The sequence below is a fragment of the Podarcis muralis genome, chromosome 1, assembly GCF_964188315.1.
Source record: "Podarcis muralis chromosome 1, rPodMur119.hap1.1, whole genome shotgun sequence".
In the NCBI taxonomy this organism is placed as follows: domain Eukaryota; kingdom Metazoa; phylum Chordata; class Lepidosauria; order Squamata; family Lacertidae; genus Podarcis; species Podarcis muralis.
The window spans coordinates 68711229-68731488 of NC_135655.1; the positions used below are offsets into that span (position 1 = coordinate 68711229).

Consider the following 20260-nt stretch of genomic DNA (forward strand, 5'->3'; position numbering starts at 1 on the left):
ACTGAATAAACCATAGCAAGGTTCATAGCAAGGCAATGTGTCTGTCCACACCCTGCCCCCCCAACTGGGCGGGCCCTTTATGACTGGGTGGGTGGGTGGAAAAATCCCACGACAATCCTCCAAAAGGGCATCCAACACCTGGCCACTCCCTTAAATAGGCTAGGAGTGGGCTGCTTGCAGCCCACAAGCCCCAGCCTCTGATTGGCTGAGTGGGCACTGCCTGTCCTTACCTGGGATCCTGACATGGCTAGAGGTGGGCAGTGCCAGCAATCCCCTTCCCTGGCCGCACTGGAAGATGGCAGCTTTCCTGAACCCACCATGGCCACACTGTGCGACAATGGCTGTCCACCTGGAGTCCCAGGTGATCAGATATTCTGCTCCATGCAGCCTCCTGCTCACAGAATAATACGGTTATTTTAACTCTTTCCCCCTTGCATTCTGGTATATAAATATCTACAATAAAAAATTGTTCAAGTATGTTGGATAATCCTTTAGCATAGTGTGGGAGATAACATGGTACATAGCAGGGGGATGGGGGAATTGGTGAAAATCACCTCCGACTTGTGTGAGTAGGAAGACCCTCAGTCCAGTTGCCAGCCTTTTGTTTATGGAACACCTGCTCTGGATATGCCTGTAAACATTTCCAAAGTATATAAATGCCCTAGAGACCCCTGAGGACCATTTGTAATCTTTGGGATGGCGCTTCTCTCTAGATCACTTAAGCAGGACCGTTCTGGTATTGACCTTTAAAGCCCTAAATGGCCTTGGCCCTATATACCTGAAAGAGTGTCTCCACACCTATCATCCAACCTGGACACTGAGGTCCAGCACCGAGAACCTTCTGGTGGTTCCCTCACTGCGAGCCATTAAGCTAGGAACCAGGCAGAGAACCTTCTCGGTAGTGGCACCCTCCCTGTGGAACACTCTCCTATCAAATGTCAAGGAGATAAACAACTGTTTGACTTTTATAAGACATTTGGAGGTAGCCCTGTTCAGGGAAGTTTTCAATGATTGACGTTTTAGTATTTTTAATATTTTGCTGGGAGCCACCCGGAGTGGCTGGGGCAACCCAGTCAGATGGGTGGCATATAAATAATAAAGTTGTTATTATTAATTTTGAAAATTGCTTCCCCAGGGGGGGAGAGGCCACCCAGCTTTCAGACTAAGGGCAGGAGTCACGTAACCAGCACTGTCAGCAACTCAGCGGAAGTTCTGCAGAAGGACTTTTCCACATGCAACGGGGCTTTCCCCCTCCCTTGCTACCCCCCAAAGTTGACTTTGAGGGGCTTGGGGAAATCCCCTAGAACAGTGCATGGGGGAAGGAGAGGGAGGATCATGCCAACTGGCAATAGTGGGACATTGAATTCCACTCATAGTCTGTGTAACAAAGCATTTAGTCAGGCTAAGTTCCTTCTCAGAGCTTCAATAAGATTCTGCACAAGGTGCTGGAATAGTAGTGTTTGGTCCTCAGCCATTTCCCCTGCCCCCCTGTTCAGGTATGTCACAAGAATTAGTAATGCTCTTTTGGAGGCTCTGGGGGAAAATATATATTTTTACTGAGAATTTCTGATCAGAATCCTCTGGAGGGTGTTCCATCCACATCATCTCCTGAATTGCTTGTTCCTCCTGTATTGCTTGCTCTTCCAATCTAGTCTGGGAGTTGGGTAGTCCTTTCACCTGGAGAAGCAATTTAGAATGCCCCGGCCTAAGTGCTCCAGAGGGAGGCACCATCCCGAGGATTAGGAATATGAGGACTGAGAACAAAAATTTGTGGTAAGAAAATGACTGTTTTTTCTTTCTCCCTGAAACATTCAAACTAAGTTTATAAACAGCCTTTTTAATAAACAAGTTGATCATAATAATGGTTGCTAGACAACATTAGTCATACTTTGAGTTAACCCATTGAAATAAATGGCTTGTTACTTAAATCCATTGACCTAAAGAATCTACTCTGAGTATGACTTATTCAACTATCACTCAATATAGTAAGCTATCAAATCATAGTAAGTCGAACTAGTTTGGATAAAAAAGCTGGAAGTCTTTTTTTTGCAGGTTCAATAGTTCCTCTTCTATCCATCCCTCATTGTCTTTCTTCACATTGTTTTAAAGTTCCTATTCAAAATAAAGTTTAAATATGGTCTGCTCTTGTTCAGATTCCTTCTGCTGTTAAGTGCCCAAAATATCTTAAGGCTTGAGAATTAAATATAGCCTTTCTGGCTCAGCTAAGCCACATTAACAATTGGTGATTATCTGAACTGAATCAACGACCGTTCTTGAATTATTTTTTTTACTGTGATAATTTATGTAGACTTTGTAAATACTACAACTGGTTAACCTCAAGTGATAAAACCTTTCTGTGGAAACAAATTGCCTATGTGTATCAACGGTTTAATATCATATTGAAGAAAAAGTTCAGTATAAAAGTTCAAGCTGCAACAGAGTCTGCTGAAGATGCAATGGCCATATGTGTCGGATTTTAGCAGGCTCAATATAGCGCTATTTCCCCTCTCCTCAATCCCATGTATTGGGGAGAATGGGAGGTTGGTCTGTGGCTCATTTATCCTTTTCCTTTCTACTGGGTGCAAGTTATTTTTAAAATAATAATAAAAACTTCTCTGCATGATATCTGGTAGAAAGCTATGTTTTACTTTATCTTTCATTTCCACAGAGACTAAGCAACTGATATTTTTAGAATATGTATTGTGCAATGCCTTGTGTTTGTTTCTTAGTGCTCCTTATATGAAGCCTCAAGGTTTGTGCTGATGATTGCATTTTCATGGTGGCTCTCTAAGTGTGTTCTCTTCTTCACTACTTCCTGTTTTTAGATTACCAGAGACTGATGACTGTGGCAGAGACAATCACAGCACTGATGTTTCCATTCCAATGGCAGCATGTCTATGTTCCCATCCTTCCAGCCTCTCTCCTGCATTTTTTAGATGCTCCTGTCCCATATTTGATGGGCTTGCACTCCAATGGACTAGATGACCGGTCTAAGCTGGAGCTCCCTCAAGAGGTGAGATATTTTATTGAGTCAGGCTTCACTACTTGCTAAACTGTTTCCAAAGGAGAGAATTTTGAATTAGTGTTATTCCTGCTCTTCCACTATAAAAGTCTCTCTAGAACAATGTGTGATTTGGTGTGGGGTAGATTGGGTAAAGGAGTAGTTAAGAAGAAGAAAAAGCTGACATTCTTTCAAATTGATTGTTGTAACTTTAAAATTTAGAAATTGCTTAAAAAATTAAATGTGATTCTCAGGATATTGAATCTTTTCCTAATATGACCTACACTTGAGATTGTAAGATGAAGGTATGCTTTTGGCTACATACTTTTCTTAGCAGCATCCGTTAGCCATATTCCGTTTGCTAGAAATAGTTTCTCAATGGTAATTTTAAAGTATGTTAACAAAAATGGAACAGAACTCATCCAGGGAATTATAACAGGTAATGCGAGTTGAGTGGTTAATGAGCAGTACAACCAACCACTGTGCACATAATTTATCCATAAAGAATTATACATATTGCCCAGTTAGTAGACCTTCTCTACAAAAGGACTTAGGTATGTATGCATATATAGACTGCATTTTGTACATTCTCTTGCCAGTATGCACATTCTCCTGCAATCACCTTAGCACTACTTTGAATTCAACCCACTATATATTGCCACAGCAGTTCATGAGTAAGATGAAAGTGACTCTTGTAGATGCTTCAGTGTTGGAGTTGGCCTCTATGATTCTGGCTCCTGTGGATGAGGATGAGTTTTTAAGAAATCCAGACAATAAAAAGGGAGCAAATTCTTAGGTCATGTTATGAAACCTCAGCACCTAGCTATTAGAGCAACAGCAGCTGCCACCTTCATAGCACATGTGTCCATGTTATGGGCCAGGATCTTACTTAAGAAAAAGCCTTAGGCTGACATTCGTGTTAAGAAGGGCCTTAATAAATTGGCCAAGGCTGTTGCCTTCATAGTGTACGCAAGCTTAGATGCCCTTCAGTTCTCTTCTAAAGCACTGGATGCTGGTATTGCTGTCCAGCATCAGTTGTGGCTTTGGAACTGCAATGTTGACACCATATTTAAGTCTAATGCAAAGATGTTTGCCCTCTGCAATTCTCTGAATTGTTTGCTACAGTAAGGAATTGTTGTTGAGGGCATAAACAATTATTACGTGTCTTACAAGTTTCCTTTACGGAAATGCAGATTACTTTCCTTCCTGCATTTCAAGCACAGCTGAAAAGAACAGGATATGTGTGTTTCCTCTTAATCCACTGTGACCAAGCATTGTAAATAATCTGACACTGTATCAAGGAGTCAAGAAAATATATCAGAAATAAGGCCTAATTTTGGTAAGACTTATTCCAAAGTGTGCCTAGGACTTCAGCCTTAATCCTTTCCAGTTGGGCAGTTATCCTACTTTCTAATTCAAATTATTCTCTCTCAAGTTGTTATATACATTTCCAGTTTTTAATGAGTGTGTGTTTACACATTACGATGCCTAGGATTTTTTTGCACATTGCAAAATGACAACACAGGCATTTTACATGTGCAATATGTGTCAACATTTTACATATGCTCATGATTTCTCTTATATCTCTCCTGACTTAATTCTCAGGCAAATTTGTGCTTTGTGGACATAGACAACCACTATGTTGAATTGCCAGAAGACTTGCCTCAATTTCCAAATAAACTTGAATTCATTCAGGAAGTCTCTGAGATCCTTATGGCTTTTGGGATTTCACCCGAGGGAAACTTGCACTGTAGTGAAAGTGCCTCCAAGATGAAGAGCCTCAGAACATGTGACATAGTCTCTGATAAGAGAAATGGTAACCTAGGAGGAACAACTTTAAATTCATATGAACTGTTGAAAGAAAATGAGACCATAGCAAGACTTCAAGCACTTGTTAAAAGAACAGGTGTGAGCCTAGAAAAGGTAATTTCATAATACTTATGGAAGCTTCACACTAGAACATTGTGCAGCTGATACTGAATTGCTAAGGAACTTTACTGTGAATCTGCGTTACTACTTGGTTCTAATCCCAGTTTTGTTGCATGCCACTATGCCTGTGTAATTTTGAGAGAGAGACTTGTCTGCTACAGAGATGTATGGAGTTTATTTTACGTATGGAGCAAATATGTTTGCCAACATTCACAGTTGTAGTGCAGCTTGGCTGCCTATGAGTTTTTGTTTTAATTTGTGGTGCTCTAGTACCACTGATCTAATACCAGGTCTTTAATGAGTATTGCTTAAATTGTGCCATTGGTTTATTAATTTGTCATTTTCATTATCTTATTGCAGTACAGTATTTGAATTGTATCCCATAACTCTTCTCCTTTAAGGTTGATTTCTGTTTGTGTGGTCAGAAATTTTTTTTGCATTTTTTTTTAGTAGTCATGACAGCAGTCATGATGGTAAGCTTTTGATGTTGGCAAGCTTTTGATATTGAAATGCCTATGCTATAAATGTTCCTCACCTTGATTTTCCTTTTTTTTTTTTTTTTTTTGGTGAAGATATACTTGAAGCTTGATATGGAATAGTATTTGGAAACTGGGTGTTAGTTATGCCAACAAACCAATTATTTCTTTTTTTTCCTTTTGGAGTTACAAAAATAAAGTCATATTGGTAAAAACATAACATACATACAGCAGCATCAAATCTATTATTCTAAACCTTGGTGAACAAAGAGAATGTTTGTATAAAACAATTTACCAAGTTTGACTATTATAAAAGAGTTTAGACATTACTGGGTTGCTCCATATCCTGTGAAATCACTTAGTAACAGGATATGGATACATATTCCCCCAAATAATAAGTAATTTGTGATTTTATTGGCAGATGATATTAGTCAATATTTTTTAAAAATGACTGTGAACAGGTCTGTTCCTTTCCCCTAAACCTGAAATAATTTTTTTTTCAGATTCAACTGGTTTACTTGTTTGTAAAAACAATTCCACTTAGAAAACAATTTACTTAAAATGCATTAGGAAAAAGGCACTGTTGTTGTTCCGCTCTTGCCATGAATATAAACACAGCACCATCCTGTATCAGCTCTTGTAATTCCAAAAAATATTCATCATGGACATAACCCTAGTCTCTGACAGGCTTAACCTCACATAAGTCAAATGCAGAATTTCTATGTGAATAATTATAGCTTCAAGTTCCTTTTCCTTATAGCTTGAAGTTCGAGAAGAGACTGGTAGCAGCAAGAAGGATCTCAAAGTGCAATGTGATGAAGAAGAGTTCAGAATTTACCAGCTGAATATTCAAGTGCGGGAAGTTTTTGCTAATCGTTTCACTCAGATGTTTGCAGATTATGAAGTATTTGTAATTCAGCCCAGTCAAGACAAAGAGTCATGGTTCACCAATAGAGAGCAGATGCAGAACTTTGATAAAGTGAGTATAAAGATGGACACCATGAAAGCAGAGGACAGGGGATCCATATGCATGATGGGAAGGAGAGTAGGGCACATGAAGCATCATGGCGCAGTCATACAAACCATGGTTTAGAGGACTGGGAATTGAGGCACCAAAAGAGTGTTCATTTGTAAAGTAGCCCTTTATATCAGCCAGAATTAGCTGTAATTTTATTAAGATCAATGTGGTAAATTGTGAGAAGGATACTGTATGATGACTTAATTCCTTGGAATGTTTAATGGGTGGTGTGAATCAGATCTTGTTAAAAAGATAGATCAGAAACAAAATACTACTTTTGTAAACTGACTTATTAGTCACAGGTTATTCGCTTCGCTATAAACTGATAGCCCCCTCCCCCACTACATTTCCTTTGTGCATAGCTGTCTGCCTATGATGATTCTAGCTGGTAAGGGCCAAATTAGACAACCACTGAGTGACGGGGTGAGCTCCCATGGCTCTGTCCCAGCTCCTGCCAACCTAGCAGTTCAAAAGCACACCAGTGCAAGTAGATAAATAGATACCGCTGCAGCGGGATGGCAAATGGCATTTAAGTGCACTCTGGTTTCCAGCACGGTGTTCTGTTGCACCAGAATCGGTTTAGTCATGCTGGTCACATGACCCGGAAAGCTGTCTGTGGACAAATGCCAGCTCCCTCGGCCTGAAAGGGAGATGAGTGCTGCAACTGCATAGTTGCCTTTGATTGGACTTAACTGTCCAGGGGTCCTTTACCTTTTTACCTGTATATCTGTTTCAAAACAGAGTGTATATTAAAATATATAATAAAACAATACATTTAAAATATAGTAAAATAGAAAATAATTTGATTGTGTTGATAATTGAAAGTATTCTTCATATCCTTCAGAAATCATTTAACATGGGGAGACAAACACATTTTCTTTCAATTTACTAGGCATCATTCTTGTCTGACCAGCCAGAACCTTATTTGCCTTTCCTCTCAAGATTTTTGGAGACACAGATGTTTGCTTCCTTTATCGACAACAAAATTATGTGCCATGATGATGATGATAAAGACCCTATTTTGAGAGTGTTTGATTCTAGAGTGGATAAAATTAGACTGTTAAATGTTCGAACACCAACTTTGCGCACTTCCATGTATCAAAAGTGTACTACCATTGATGAGGCTGGTAAGCACTGAAATATTATCTTTAAAGGCACTATAGTTATGTCTACTGGTAAAACCAAGTTAATGCTCAGCTAGGAGCAGATAGAAAGAAGATCTTCAGAAATGCGTAGTTTTAAAATACTATTAATAAATGACACTATTTAAGAGATAGGTTCAAATGGAAATATGAATGTTTTGCTCTCAAGGGGGTTCTTTATACTCCTTTAGCACTCTGAACAGGATACATATTTCTGACAGTAGCTTTCTAATTTGTGTTTCATAGACTTGGGGTTGCTGTCTTCCTACTTGCCTCTTTTATTCTCCTTTTTAATCGCGCATGACGACCTCTTGTCAGAATGATACGGTTTAAGATGTATATGTAATGGTTTTGTTTTTCTTCAGAGAAAGCTATTGAATTAAGGCTTGCAAAAATAGATCATACTGCAGTCCATCCCCACTTGCTAGATATGAAGATTGGACAAGGAAAATATGAACCTGGATTCTTCCCCAAACTGCAGTCTGATGTTCTTTCTACGGGGCCAGCAAGCAATAAGTGAGTAAGCTATGTTTGGAAGATCTTCTGCTTAACAAATTGCACTATTTGGGGGCCATTCAGCTTTTGAATTGGGAGTTGGTTGTGTTAACTATAAGATGTAGTGTTATAGGTAACAGTTGAGACTTGGATGTAATGGTGACTGTCATGAACATATGAACTTACAGATGATATGCTAACCATTTTAGAGTTGAGTTTTGAAGCTACATACTAGATCAGGGAACAAAAGTGAGAAGTGAAAAATTAAGCATCCAGTTTTTCTTGTAATCTCCACTTCCACAAATAAACTTTGACTATCATAGTCAGTTTTCAAACATTAATAACAAAAATATGTTGAGTGGGGTTCGACCTAGTATAGGTTTCTGGTTAAACTGTATGTTGTACTACTTTTGACCCTATCTCCCTATTGACTGCAGTTCAGAACGCGCATATATATTCCCTATTTCAGTTTGTGAGCTAGAATACATTTTTAAAATGTTGATTATAATTTTCTAGATGGACCAAACGAAATGCACCTGCACAGTGGAGGCGGAAAGACAGGCAGAAGCAGCACACAGAGCACCTTCGTCTTGACAATGATCAGAGAGAGGTGAAAACTGTTGAGCACAATTTCCAATCTAATGTCTTTATTTTGTACAGAATAATAACGTGGGTTATCAAGCGTATAAGACGCTTTTCCCAACCCCATGAAAAAGCATAGCCCAGTTCTTCATCTGATATAAAAGGTAACCTCTTCTAAAAATAAAGCTCTTTGCCAGGGGTTGTCTGTCTTTGGGGGCCTTTGGGCACATTTGAAATAGGAGAAACTGTTGTAGATCTCTCTCTCTCTCTCTCTCTCTCTCTCTCTCTCTCTCTCTCTCACACACACACACACACACACACACACACACACTGCAAGCATGGCTACATATATTTGCTGTCCTTCCCACCAGCATTTAGGCTTTCAAAAATGTGTTTGCTTTTTTTCAAGCTAGTTGGGAGGTGGTGTGAACTTCCTGGAGAATGCAGCTGCAGTCTACAAGAAGGTCACTCTCCACAACAATGAGACTTAGAGGAGGCTCTAATTCCCCAAAATTGCCCTCCTGACATACTTGACCTTGAAACACAGCCTCATATTGGTTGCAATAGAAGGCTTCTTGCAAGCATAATTTCATCAGAGAAGGGGTAGAGCGATGGGATCTTGTGGGTGCCAAGAAGGCCTCTCTGGTCCATGTGCACCCACATTGGCAAGCCATGTTTTGTGCCAAATACAATTGTGCACAGCAGCCTAAGACATCGTGGACTTATACCCTTTAAGGTTCCCTAAACCTTCCATGAACTGCCAACTCCATTTCTGCAGGGCCGTCTGGTGATGGTTGCATAACCCCAGCTTTCTCATCTCAGTCCATAGGATGGGTCTTTATCTTGCAAAATCTGCCTGGAAGAAGAAGAAGTGTGTCACAAATTTACCTCTTTCCTTCCCACATTTCAGTATTGGCAAGTGTAAATTTACACTGTCACATCAATTTACACCCTCACCTGCCTTATGTGAGGGTTGGATTGCACACTCCTTACCCCTTCCTGATTAGTGACATTCCGCTGAACTACCAATTCACACCCATGACATAGAGTAAAGGTGGGCTGGACATCTTCTTAACATCTATGAGGACCCATGTTGTTTGCATGTATGTTTGGGGGAAGCAGCCTTACAGTGTGGTTATATTGTTTGTTTTTTGTTGTGGTTTGTACCCTGTTTGCTTTCTCTCTCATGCCTTCCCTCTAGCCTTGATAATGACTTCTCCACTAGACTTTCTGAGGTTTGGTTGTCATCTTCCAATACCCAAGGAGTAATTAATCTCCCACTTTGCCTAATTGTTTGATTTGTATTACACCAAGGATGCAGAGGAATCCTGTAAACTTTTCGTATAGAGCCAAAAGTATCAATAGGCCATTGATGTCAATTGGGGGGACAGTTATATAATCACTGAAGAACAGTCTTCTGCTACCCCAAATATGTAAAAACTGAGTTCTAAGCTTCTGTCTTTTTCTTTTTTTAAAAAAATCTTGTCTTATGTGTTGATGCATGCATTTTATTCTTTTCTCTGTTGATATCTGTTATTTATAAATTGCATTACATCATTATTCTTTCTCACTTTGGAAAGACATACAGTAAATTGTCTTAAGCAGCTTCTGTCCTGTTTTTGCATGCATGCTCTCATTATTTCATGTCTTCTTACCATGCTTTCATCTAACATGAGCTATATGATTTTTGGTTTGTTTTTGTTTTTTGTTTTGCTGTCTTTCTTGTTTTGCCAGCAGCTGGATTTTCCTTTGCCAGACCTTCAGTTGCAATTTTGTTTAGACATGGACCAGCATGATTGGCCTTTCAGGCACTCTTTTAAATCTGTTTCAGAACTATACCTGGTATGTTGTGTTTATGTAGGTACATTGTGTGTGTGTGTGTGTGTGTGTGTGTGTGTGTGTGTTGTTATATATAATATGAAAACATGGTGTTCGGTTATGGTACTGAACAAAAATACATAGTTAAGTATGTATTTCAGAGTCCAAAGAGAATTTCTCTTACAGTGGCTGAAAAGTTCAGTCCAAATGCATTTTATTTGATATAAACCTGGGATCATCTTATTATTATGCTATTAAAAATATATTGGATAGTTGGATAGTGTAATCAGTGCAATGGTTCTCTATTCATGCAATAAAATGCTTCAGTTTTTTCTTGAACAATAACAATAGCCAGTTATTAATCTCCAGTACAATAAAATAAAAGCATTAATGCTTTGAGAACTCAGTATGCCATTATTTTTTTAGATATTTATTTGACAAAAGAGCAAAACATATACTTCCACATATAAGTGCTTTAAGCGTTTTAAAAGTTGTGCATTTCTATATATGTATGTTCCTCTTTGTTTATAGAAGTATATCCAAGAAGCTCGGAATCTTGGCAGCACTATTCGGCAGCCCAAATTGTCTAACCTTTCGCCATCAGTAATTGCCCAGACCAACTGGAAATTTGTTGAAGGTTTGCTGAAGGAATGTCGAAATAAGGTATTGTGCTGGTCTTTATTGAGGCAGCCTTTGCTAGTACTATGGAGCTAGGTAGTAGACTATGTCTTAATCTTATGGTGCCTTGATGATATTTTATATTGAGATGGAAGGCTCCTCCATTTACTTCAGTGGAGGGAGGAATTTCATGCATAGAAAGGGATGTGCCTCAAAATTGCTCCCTCTTGTGTAAAGTATGGGGAAGTCCACTTGCACAGGATTTTTGTGGATAGTCAACTTTAAACATAAGTTTAATCATAAAAAAGAGTACAGTTCAGATAATGTACTATTTCCTCCATATTGTGGTCATGGTTTCTTCTTTTTTGGTCTCAGAGCCACAACTGATGCAATTCTTCTTAAGTCTGTTTTATGGTGCCCATAAATGTTGCAATTTTTTGTACATGATTGTACATGCATGGAGTTGGACTAGATGACCCTTAGGGTTCCTTCCAACTCTACAGTTCTATGTAGGAACAGAGAGGAGCATCTAACCTTGGTTTTCTGGTACTTGTACATATCAGTATTAAATGTTTTGCATGTATCCATAACTATGTGAAGTTTTGAAGCAGATCTTACCTTAAAGAATTCTGTTGATTTAACAGTGCCAAGGGTTAGCCTTAAGTAATCTGCTATTAGTCAGCTAGAGGAAGATGGATTGAACAGTGTGTGTGAAATCATGCTTGTATTTCAGCTGAGCCCATCTATTAGCTAAGCCCATCTTTCAAGACTGATAAATTGGAATTGTCAAATGATATCAACAGTGGGTATAAGAAGTAAAGTCTGCAGTGTGAGATGATTAAGGATAAACCTTAGAGGCAAATAATATATCTGTAAGAGAAGACAGAGACACAGCACTCTCTCTGCTTTAAAGTTGTTACCTGAGAAAGATTAGATGCTTTTATTGATAGTGGCAAAGACCTGTCGAAAAAATGAGCTGAAACTGTATCATGTTCTGTTCCTGTCATAATTGTTCTATAGCTCTAGCATTTTATACCATATTACAAGAACAGCTGTAAAGTCTATTTTCAATTGTTTAATTTTTCCTGGGGCATTTGGAGGAAAATGTGTTGCTGTGTCTGATTGTCAACCAAGGTCCTATTGTTAAAGTTGTCTGGTGTAGCACACATTGTAAATTAATTTACTGAAATGGAAAGGCACATTGCTTAAGCCTAGAAGAAAACTGCTTCTGTAATAATTTATAGATAAAGAGATTTGCTGCTGTAATGATGAGATTGTTGATAACTATTGAATATTTCTAAAACATAATCTTAATAGGTGAGGAACCTTAAAGTGGTCCCCTTTCTCCCTGTTTCATCATTTATCCTTTTTTGAGGACACCATTTCAGGTGAATCCTGAAACAAAGAGGTAGAGGGTGACACAGTGATGTTTGCTGTTTTGGGGAGATGAAAAAGGGCTTAAAATTGTGACATTTTAGAAGCTGCTGGTTGTGCTGGCAACTTTGGTAGCAGAGGCAGAACTATCCCTACTACAAAGACCACTGTAGAGCCCTTCCTCTTCTCCACAAAGTGGGGAGGGGAGCTTCTTTGGTCCACCCCTATAGAAATTATGGAATGCTATATAGGAAGAGGAACAGGACAGAGGAAATCTTTTATTTTTCCTTTGAACTCACCCTGTTGGTTTCCTATGATGGATTAATGTATAAATTTCAACTATGGAGACAATTTGAACAAGCAGCCAGTAGTCATCCAGCCCAATGAGACAGGAGATTTCCAGTGGTTGCTTCTTGCCACAGCACAGCCAATCTGACAACAGATATCCCTCTGAAGAAAAGAGAGCAAAGAAAACATCTTAAACTACAGAGCAGGAAGCATTGGACTGACTGTTTCTCCCATATTAACATATCTGTATCACAGTTCTGTTCTAGCACATGCATGTTGTGAGCTCCCTAGTATCACATAACAATGCATGCTAGGAAAAGGACAGTTATTTTTGGTTGGAGGCAGGTAAATAATTTTTCGTGAACAGTAGATAATTTCTACAGAGTGGAGAATCCCCAGACAGCATCATCATGAGTGCAGTTTTCCTAATAATTCATAAACATACCACAACTTTTTTTCTCTTTGAACCTGAAGTTACTTCACATAAGCAGACATGCACAAATGTGCAAAGTATAACCTTTGTTAATTAGAAATTCTAGATTGTATGTAGACATGTCCTCCCAGAATTATTCCAGTTTAATCTATGATTTTCTACCCAAGGGTTAGGTGGGGTGCAGGAATCCTGAGATCTTTAACTGTATTTTCCTAATTCAAAGATGAGAAATATGGGGCACTCGCAGTAATTTTCATCCACAGAGGTAATGTGTTTAGGATTATCAACTTTCCATTAGGGGAGAAAAAAATTCTGACAAGTATAGTTGCAGAGTACTTTTTGCTGGACAGTGGCAACGTATGTTCTACAGATTAGAAATAAATCATATAATGAACTCAGAGGAGGATACAGAGTGCCTGTAGTATGCGCAGAACACACTTTTGTTTTCCAAGCAGGGATGTTTCCAAATGCCTTTTCTGGCTGTAACCACCTGTGCTACACCCCATGACATGCCAGTGGGACCCATGGTGCTCATGTATGGATTTGGGGGGAACAAGGGCTTCAGCAGGAAGGGGGTGGGCGGGAAAGCCCTGTTCAGCAAGTATAATTCTCTGTTCACATTTCTTCTAGACCATTGTGTTTTGAATCTCCCGGTTTTCTTATTATCTGATTTCTGACGTAAATAATATTGCAGAACAGGTGTTATGGATTTGCACACACAGGCAAACCATAGAGTTAAATTCACTTGCTGTCAGCAACTTTTCCATTGTGCTGAACAAGTTTGCCATGTCTGATTCTATAGAAAAACAAGGCAGAAAAGTGAACAATGCTGGCAGTATGTCACAACAGATATCAATGCTAGTTAAAACAACACATTTTATAGTTAAAATCACTGTATTTTACTCAGCTAACACGTTGTTCACATGATGTGAAGGCTATATAATATTCTGGTGGTTTCATCTGACAAATAGTAACTGTCCATTTCTCTTTCTGTCTCAAAAGACAAAGAGAATGCTAGTGGAAAAAATGGGTCGTGAAGCAGTCGAACTTGGTCATGGTGAGGTGAACATTACAGGTGTAGAAGAGAATACATTAATAGCTAGTCTCTGTGATCTCTTGGAAAGGATATGGAGCCATGGTCTGCAGGTGAAGCAGGTAAGAATTGAAATTACCACTCTACAATTTTTCAAATATTTACTTACCTTTTAAAAATGTGTCATCTTTTTGTATTGTTTTCAGATATTAAGAATGAGTTGTGCTGATACATGCTTGAATTTTTTTGAATGAGATTGAAATCTTTTATGTAAATTAGAATTTGCATTTTAGGTAGAGCTGCTTAATTTAATACTAAGGGTTGGATCCAGCGGAGGATCTTCTGAATGGAGGTGGTAGAGATAATTTTGACAGATTCCTCTTTCAGTGCTCATAGTTGCCTCCTACACTTCCGAATGCTTCCCCAATACCCCAAGGAAAGTTTTTGGGGGGTTGCTGGGGAAAGGAGAAACTAAAAAAATGACCTCTTCCCCAATCCATCCACAGGACAGAGAACACATTTTCTGTGAGCAAAGCTATGCTCATGGGATTTCTGGATCCAGTGCAAGAAGTCCTGACTCTTATTTTCCCTTGGTTTTTTTAACCTTTACTTTGAGCTTTTAACTAGAAAATGATGAAGTAAGGCACAAAGTCTCATTCATTTAAAGAGAAACTGCACTGATGGATTTCCTGTATAAAATTGCCGATACATACATAAGTTCAAAGGAGAACAAAAAAAATTGAATTTTGGTTATCTAAGGAGCTTTGGTGGCCTTTATATCTTGTTTTGTAGATTAGAACTTCCTGGGTTTTTTTGTTGATCACTTAGGTAGAGCTACCTTTGCGCAAATCCACTTCTAGACTGTAACAGTTTCTGTGTGTGCAGGTATATGCTGTTTGACTCTTACCTTCCCTCTTATATACTACATAGGATAGAAGCTGTACTACTTTCATCCTAGAAGATAGAGCATCAGTATACTCTGCTACAACTCAGATTTGGGCCTTTCAGACCAGCAAGCGGCCAACCCTACATAAGGTTAATTCTTTGAATTGATTGAAGATGTTGGCAAACAGTGCTGAACGGTCTGTTGTGGTAGAGTATTTAGGAATCTGATGGAAGAAGTGCAGTATATCCAAGCACTTCTGAAATAAAAGTGTAAAAAAAAAAAAAGGATCACAATTCCTCCTTGTAAAACCAGTTTTGGTTTTCAACCACAGAAGCCTGTTTCTGTAAATAATTTGTTGTTTGAGAAATCATCAGTAGAAGATTATACCCCCAGCTCCCTCCATACTACACCCAGCTTTTGGCCCCCCCCCCCCCCGCTGCTGGATCGTCTTAGCCCTGCCTAGCTACCAACTTGCTCTTCCATTTGTGATTGCGGCCTCATATTTATCAACCCAGTTAATGTTGCAAGATGTATGATACTGCTTACCTGTCAGCTTTGAGAGTATTTTTCCTTCTTTGTTGTCATCTCTTGTACGCCATTCTTCTCCCTTGACTTTGTCCATATCTCAGCATGCAGTTCAAGGAAATGAATTGTTACCTTTCATGTGAGCTTTTCATTCATAATTCCACACAATGTGATTTTCATTTACTATAAGCTCACTTGGGCTTTTGTGCTCTTTACGTGATCTGTTCCAGCACTGGAGCCAGCATATATGTTGTTCATCATGTAAGTGTAATCTTCAGAGAGATGTTTACAATGATGTCTTTATTTGCGCATTAAATCTCTTTTGTATTGTCTGCCTGCCTTATTGTTTACAGGGCCATCAGTACCATAAGTCCTAAACCAGAATTTAAAAGGGTCTTCTAATCCAGTCTCCTACTGCAAGGCAGGATCATTTACTCTCTAGCTTTTCACAAATCAGGCAGTGAAATCCAGGCCACAATGGGCCACAGGCAGGGGGTAGGTGTACTGCAGAAAGTGCCTGCTGATTTTCTTGAGTCATATGAAGTTAAGCCAGGGGTAAAGAAAAATAAGTGGTCAAAAATCCAAACATCTTGGGGGGGGGGGGAATCTTTCTTGGCTCCAGTTTGATGGATAAGAATGAGAAAAATTTATTCATTGCATATTCTTGTCCTGATACCTGTATGAGTGAGCCACCAGAGCAGAAATGCCAATACAGCTTACATTAATCTGACTGTTAGTCTATTGAGCCTATTCAGTTTCTTTATTCCTATTTTAGACTATACCAGTTAAATGAACATTGTTTTAATTAATAATTTCAATATTTACTATAAATCAAATGATGTTTGTTAGAAATAATGAACTTGAATAATTATTTACTTCAACATTCCTTAGTAGCCTATGCATTTTTCTGTGTGTCTTCAATAATGTTCACCTATAACAATTAAAAACTACATTCTGATTCCTGAACATACATTAGTGATATTTTAGCTGTCAGTATTTATACTCATACACTTCTTGCCCTAAGTAACTTTCCTTAGTAATATGTTACCCTCCCTGATAAATGATCAGTTGTAAAAGGCACTTCACATTTTGCAAACACTCAAAAAATCCTTGGACTAAAAAGCTTGAAGTCAACAACAGTAATTATAATAAATTTTGTTATAAATCTCTGGCCATTTCTGCTGTGTTGTTATTAAATCAGGTGTATTTATAAGATGCGCTGGTTTCCATGTTAGGCTTTCTTTAACTTCTCAGCAATTTCTTTATAGCGAGTCTGGGATGTGACCCAATATTTTTTTCTGTCACCATCTTTATTAATTCTGATATCATCAGTGTTACCCAGATCTTCCTAGGCTCATGGTATATCTCACCTAAACAAAATAAAGAAGGGAAAGGTTAATGAGCACTGATTCCTTCCCTCCCAGCAGCTCTCCACCTTCTCTGGTTGCTGCTTCCTCAGCTCTCTGTTTTGGTCTTGGTAACCTTAAATAACAGCAACTCTATCCAACAATAGGAATGAAGTTCAATGGCATCGGGTGAAAATGACTGAGAAAGGCATTTTTTAATTCTCCTGTTATATGTACAATAATCAGTAATATGATATTAATTCCCATGTATAATAATAATAATAATAATAATAATAATAATAATAATAATAATTTTTATTTATATCCCGCCCTCCCCAGCCGAAGCCGGGCTCAGGGCGGCTAACAACAATAAAACAGTACAAAAGTACAGCATAAACAACACTCTAAAATCATTCATTATAAAATTAATTAATTCAAGCCACTGGCAACCATTGGGCCAGAGCTCCGCGAAGATTGCTGAGGGAGGGAGTCAGGCTGTGCCCTGGCCAAAGGCCTGGTGGAACAGCTCTGTCTTGCAGGCCCTGCGGAAAGATGTCAAGTCCCGCAGGGCCCTGGTCTCTTGTGACAGAGTGTTCCACCAGATTGAAATATAGCAATGTTTGTTATGGGAGATAGCGAATTTTAATAATTATATATTTAATGTTACTTTTTTCTGTGTCTAAATATCAATGCAAATCTTTTTGCATGTTAAATACTGTTTTGGTGTTTGTTATAAAATGGAATATGCAAATACTTTAATCCACTCTTAACACATGCACACTTATCTGAGAGTAAGCCATACTGGAAACACTGGCGGTTACCAATGAATAAACATGCTGAGGACTAGGCTGCAGTTGTATAACATTCATGATCTGCACTCATCCAGTATAGTTATAAGCAGCTACAAATTTGAATTAGTTTAGTTTTGTACAGTCTACCTTTTATCTAATTTGTATAAGTATAAAATTTTACTGGAATGTCAAGTCAGAAGTTTACCATCTGAAGGATCCGATTTGAATATTTGAGGTCATATGTATCAACCACTATTCATTAATTTTCTCAATATTATCTGCTATAACAATCTTTAGCATTCATCAGTCAATTTATAGATGCTCTTTAGTGTCTCACATTTTATAGATGCTCGTTAGTGTCTCACATTTTTTATAGTCCAGAATAATGCTATATCCTAAATTTATTTAGCTAATGTGTAGTAGTATTTGTTTTATGTTCTGCTTTTTGACCAGCATTCTCAAAATAGCTCTTAAAATTTATTAAATACATTGAGATATTAAAAACCATATACTGGTACTTAATACAAGCCTAGCAGAGAGTCATCTGATACTGACTTTACCTGCCTCCATCTTTCCCTTTGTTCTTCCCATCCCATGTTAATGATAAAAGGTCTTGGAGTAGGAAGGGAGAGCTTAATTGGAGCAGAAGGCAAACCTGGTTTTTGTCTTCACCTGATTCCCTCCTTCACCTTTAATGCTTCAAAGATACAGCCTACACAGGTTTTATTTCTGTACAATAAGTTGTTTAATTCATTTGCATCATATATTATGAATGCTTTGTTACCACTCACATCTGGTGAGAAGCACTGGCTTTCTGGCTGATCCTTGTGTGTGTATGATAGAACATGTTAATTTTGACATTTACGACAGTATCAGATTTAACTAATGAATCCCACTGGTGGAAACTTGTGTGATTTCAACTAGCACAACAGGATTTCCCACCCTCTCCTCCCCCTGTGTCCCCCACTCCCATATTGGCTTGAAGGGGTCAGGAGAACCTCCATAACAGTGCACAGGGGGGAGGAGAAGGGAGATTGTTCCATCAGGCAAGCAGAAACTGACAGAGTGATCTCCTTAGGGCTGAATTCCTTCTAAGGTAAACTGATTTTGGTTACATGGTGGTGATCTCCATGGAGGAAATCACTTATGTGTGGAGTTGCACTTATTCTTATGCTTCTTTTCATTCATCTATAGCTTGCCCACGTTTTATATTTGGTGGTTATTAGCCCTATGTGAACTAGACTTTTAGGGTATTCTCGTCCACATGCCTTGCAAACTATGTTGCAGTCATAATAGGTTATAGCATGTTTCTCTTTGAAATAATGAGTTCTCTCTTACAGATATAATCAGCCTGCTGCTATTAACATGAACACTTAGTCTGGAATGCTGGGGAAGGGTGACAGGAGCCAAATTGGGTCCTATTACAACAAATGAGTGAATGGGTTTCATTATGTCCTATTATGCTAGGTAGATATCAGCTTTCAGATAGTATTTGTGATGATCTGTAGATTGCTCTGAACAAACCCACATGCTGGTTGGTCTTTGTGCCACTCAGGAATTAAATTTGTAACAATCATGAGAGACTAGGCCATCCAGTTCTTGCTTAGGAGTCATATTTAGTAGCTGCTACCACTTTTTTTTACATCCAGTTATGAAAGGATTTCTGAAAGGTTGTCTAGAATTCTGTTGTTCTGGGCAATAGAAAGAGCCAGGACACTGGTACCTAATGTGTTAAGATTGGACTCAGCACCTGGCAGCCCAAGCCACGATCTGGAAGACAACTTCTTTACAAGAAAGACTTGGATGCCTTAAAGCAGGACAGAAGGGTTTGGGGAGCATGCATGGGTTGCCGTGCTTTGTTTACAAGGGAAAGTAGCTGGCTGATGAGGAACAGCTCCATGATTTGGTTCAAGGTCAAGAATCAAATTTTAGAAGCTGGCGACAACATAGATGAAGTGCAGACTTTTTCCTTTCTATATCTGAGGCCAGTGGGGATCCATTGAATCTGCAGCTAGGAAATGGTGCCCCAGTTTTATCAGGGTTTCATAAAGAGTGAGAAGCTTAGCTGTAGTAAGATTATGCACATGTGTTACCTCTGTATTGTACTGTACAGTATTTTATTATATCCAAATTCAAGTGTCTTGGCAAGACTTTGAGATTTGACCAGAGCTTTGGACAAACCAGGAGCAAACAAATTCTATTAAAATAAAACAGCCCGTTCAGGAAAACAGAAGATAAATTCAGGAATATAGAAAATAAACATAAAAGGGGAATTTAATTAGAACTCTGTACTAGAATAAATGTGGTGGCATTCGGCAGGATTGCATACAGGTACCTGTGAACGTATATTGGGAATAAGTCCCATTAAATTCAGTGGGCCTTATTCCCACTCCTTAGGGAGTAGGCATAGGGTTGTAGCCTTGAGTAGGCATAGGGTTGTAGCCTTGGATTTATAAAGAATAACCCAAATATCCAGAGTAAATTAAGTCTGTCAAAAACAGCATA

The 20260-nt window shown here is 38.6% G+C and overlaps 1 protein-coding gene across 10 annotated transcripts in view; it reads left to right on the forward strand.

Moving 5' to 3' along the window:
* DENND5A (DENN domain containing 5A) overlaps positions 1-20260 on the forward strand; it is a 58324-nt gene that overhangs the window by 20622 nt on the left and 17442 nt on the right. For 4 of the 10 annotated variants that reach the window (XM_028731738.2, XM_077930547.1, XM_028731733.2 and 1 more), the window contains 8 exons: positions 2826-3013; positions 4607-4924; positions 6167-6385; positions 7317-7551; positions 7932-8082; positions 8578-8671; positions 10993-11124; positions 14177-14329. In XM_028731738.2, coding sequence (XP_028587571.2) covers positions 2826-3013; positions 4607-4924; positions 6167-6385; positions 7317-7551; positions 7932-8082; positions 8578-8671; positions 10993-11124; positions 14177-14329 — 1490 coding nt within the window. Of the gene's footprint in view, positions 1-2825; positions 3014-4606; positions 4925-6166; positions 6386-7316; positions 7552-7931; positions 8083-8577; positions 8672-10377; positions 10486-10992; positions 11125-14176; positions 14330-15137; positions 15243-20260 lie in introns of all 10 variants that reach the window. The other 6 variants (XM_028731692.2, XM_028731676.2, XM_028731715.2 and 3 more) reach the window with 4 other exon arrangements.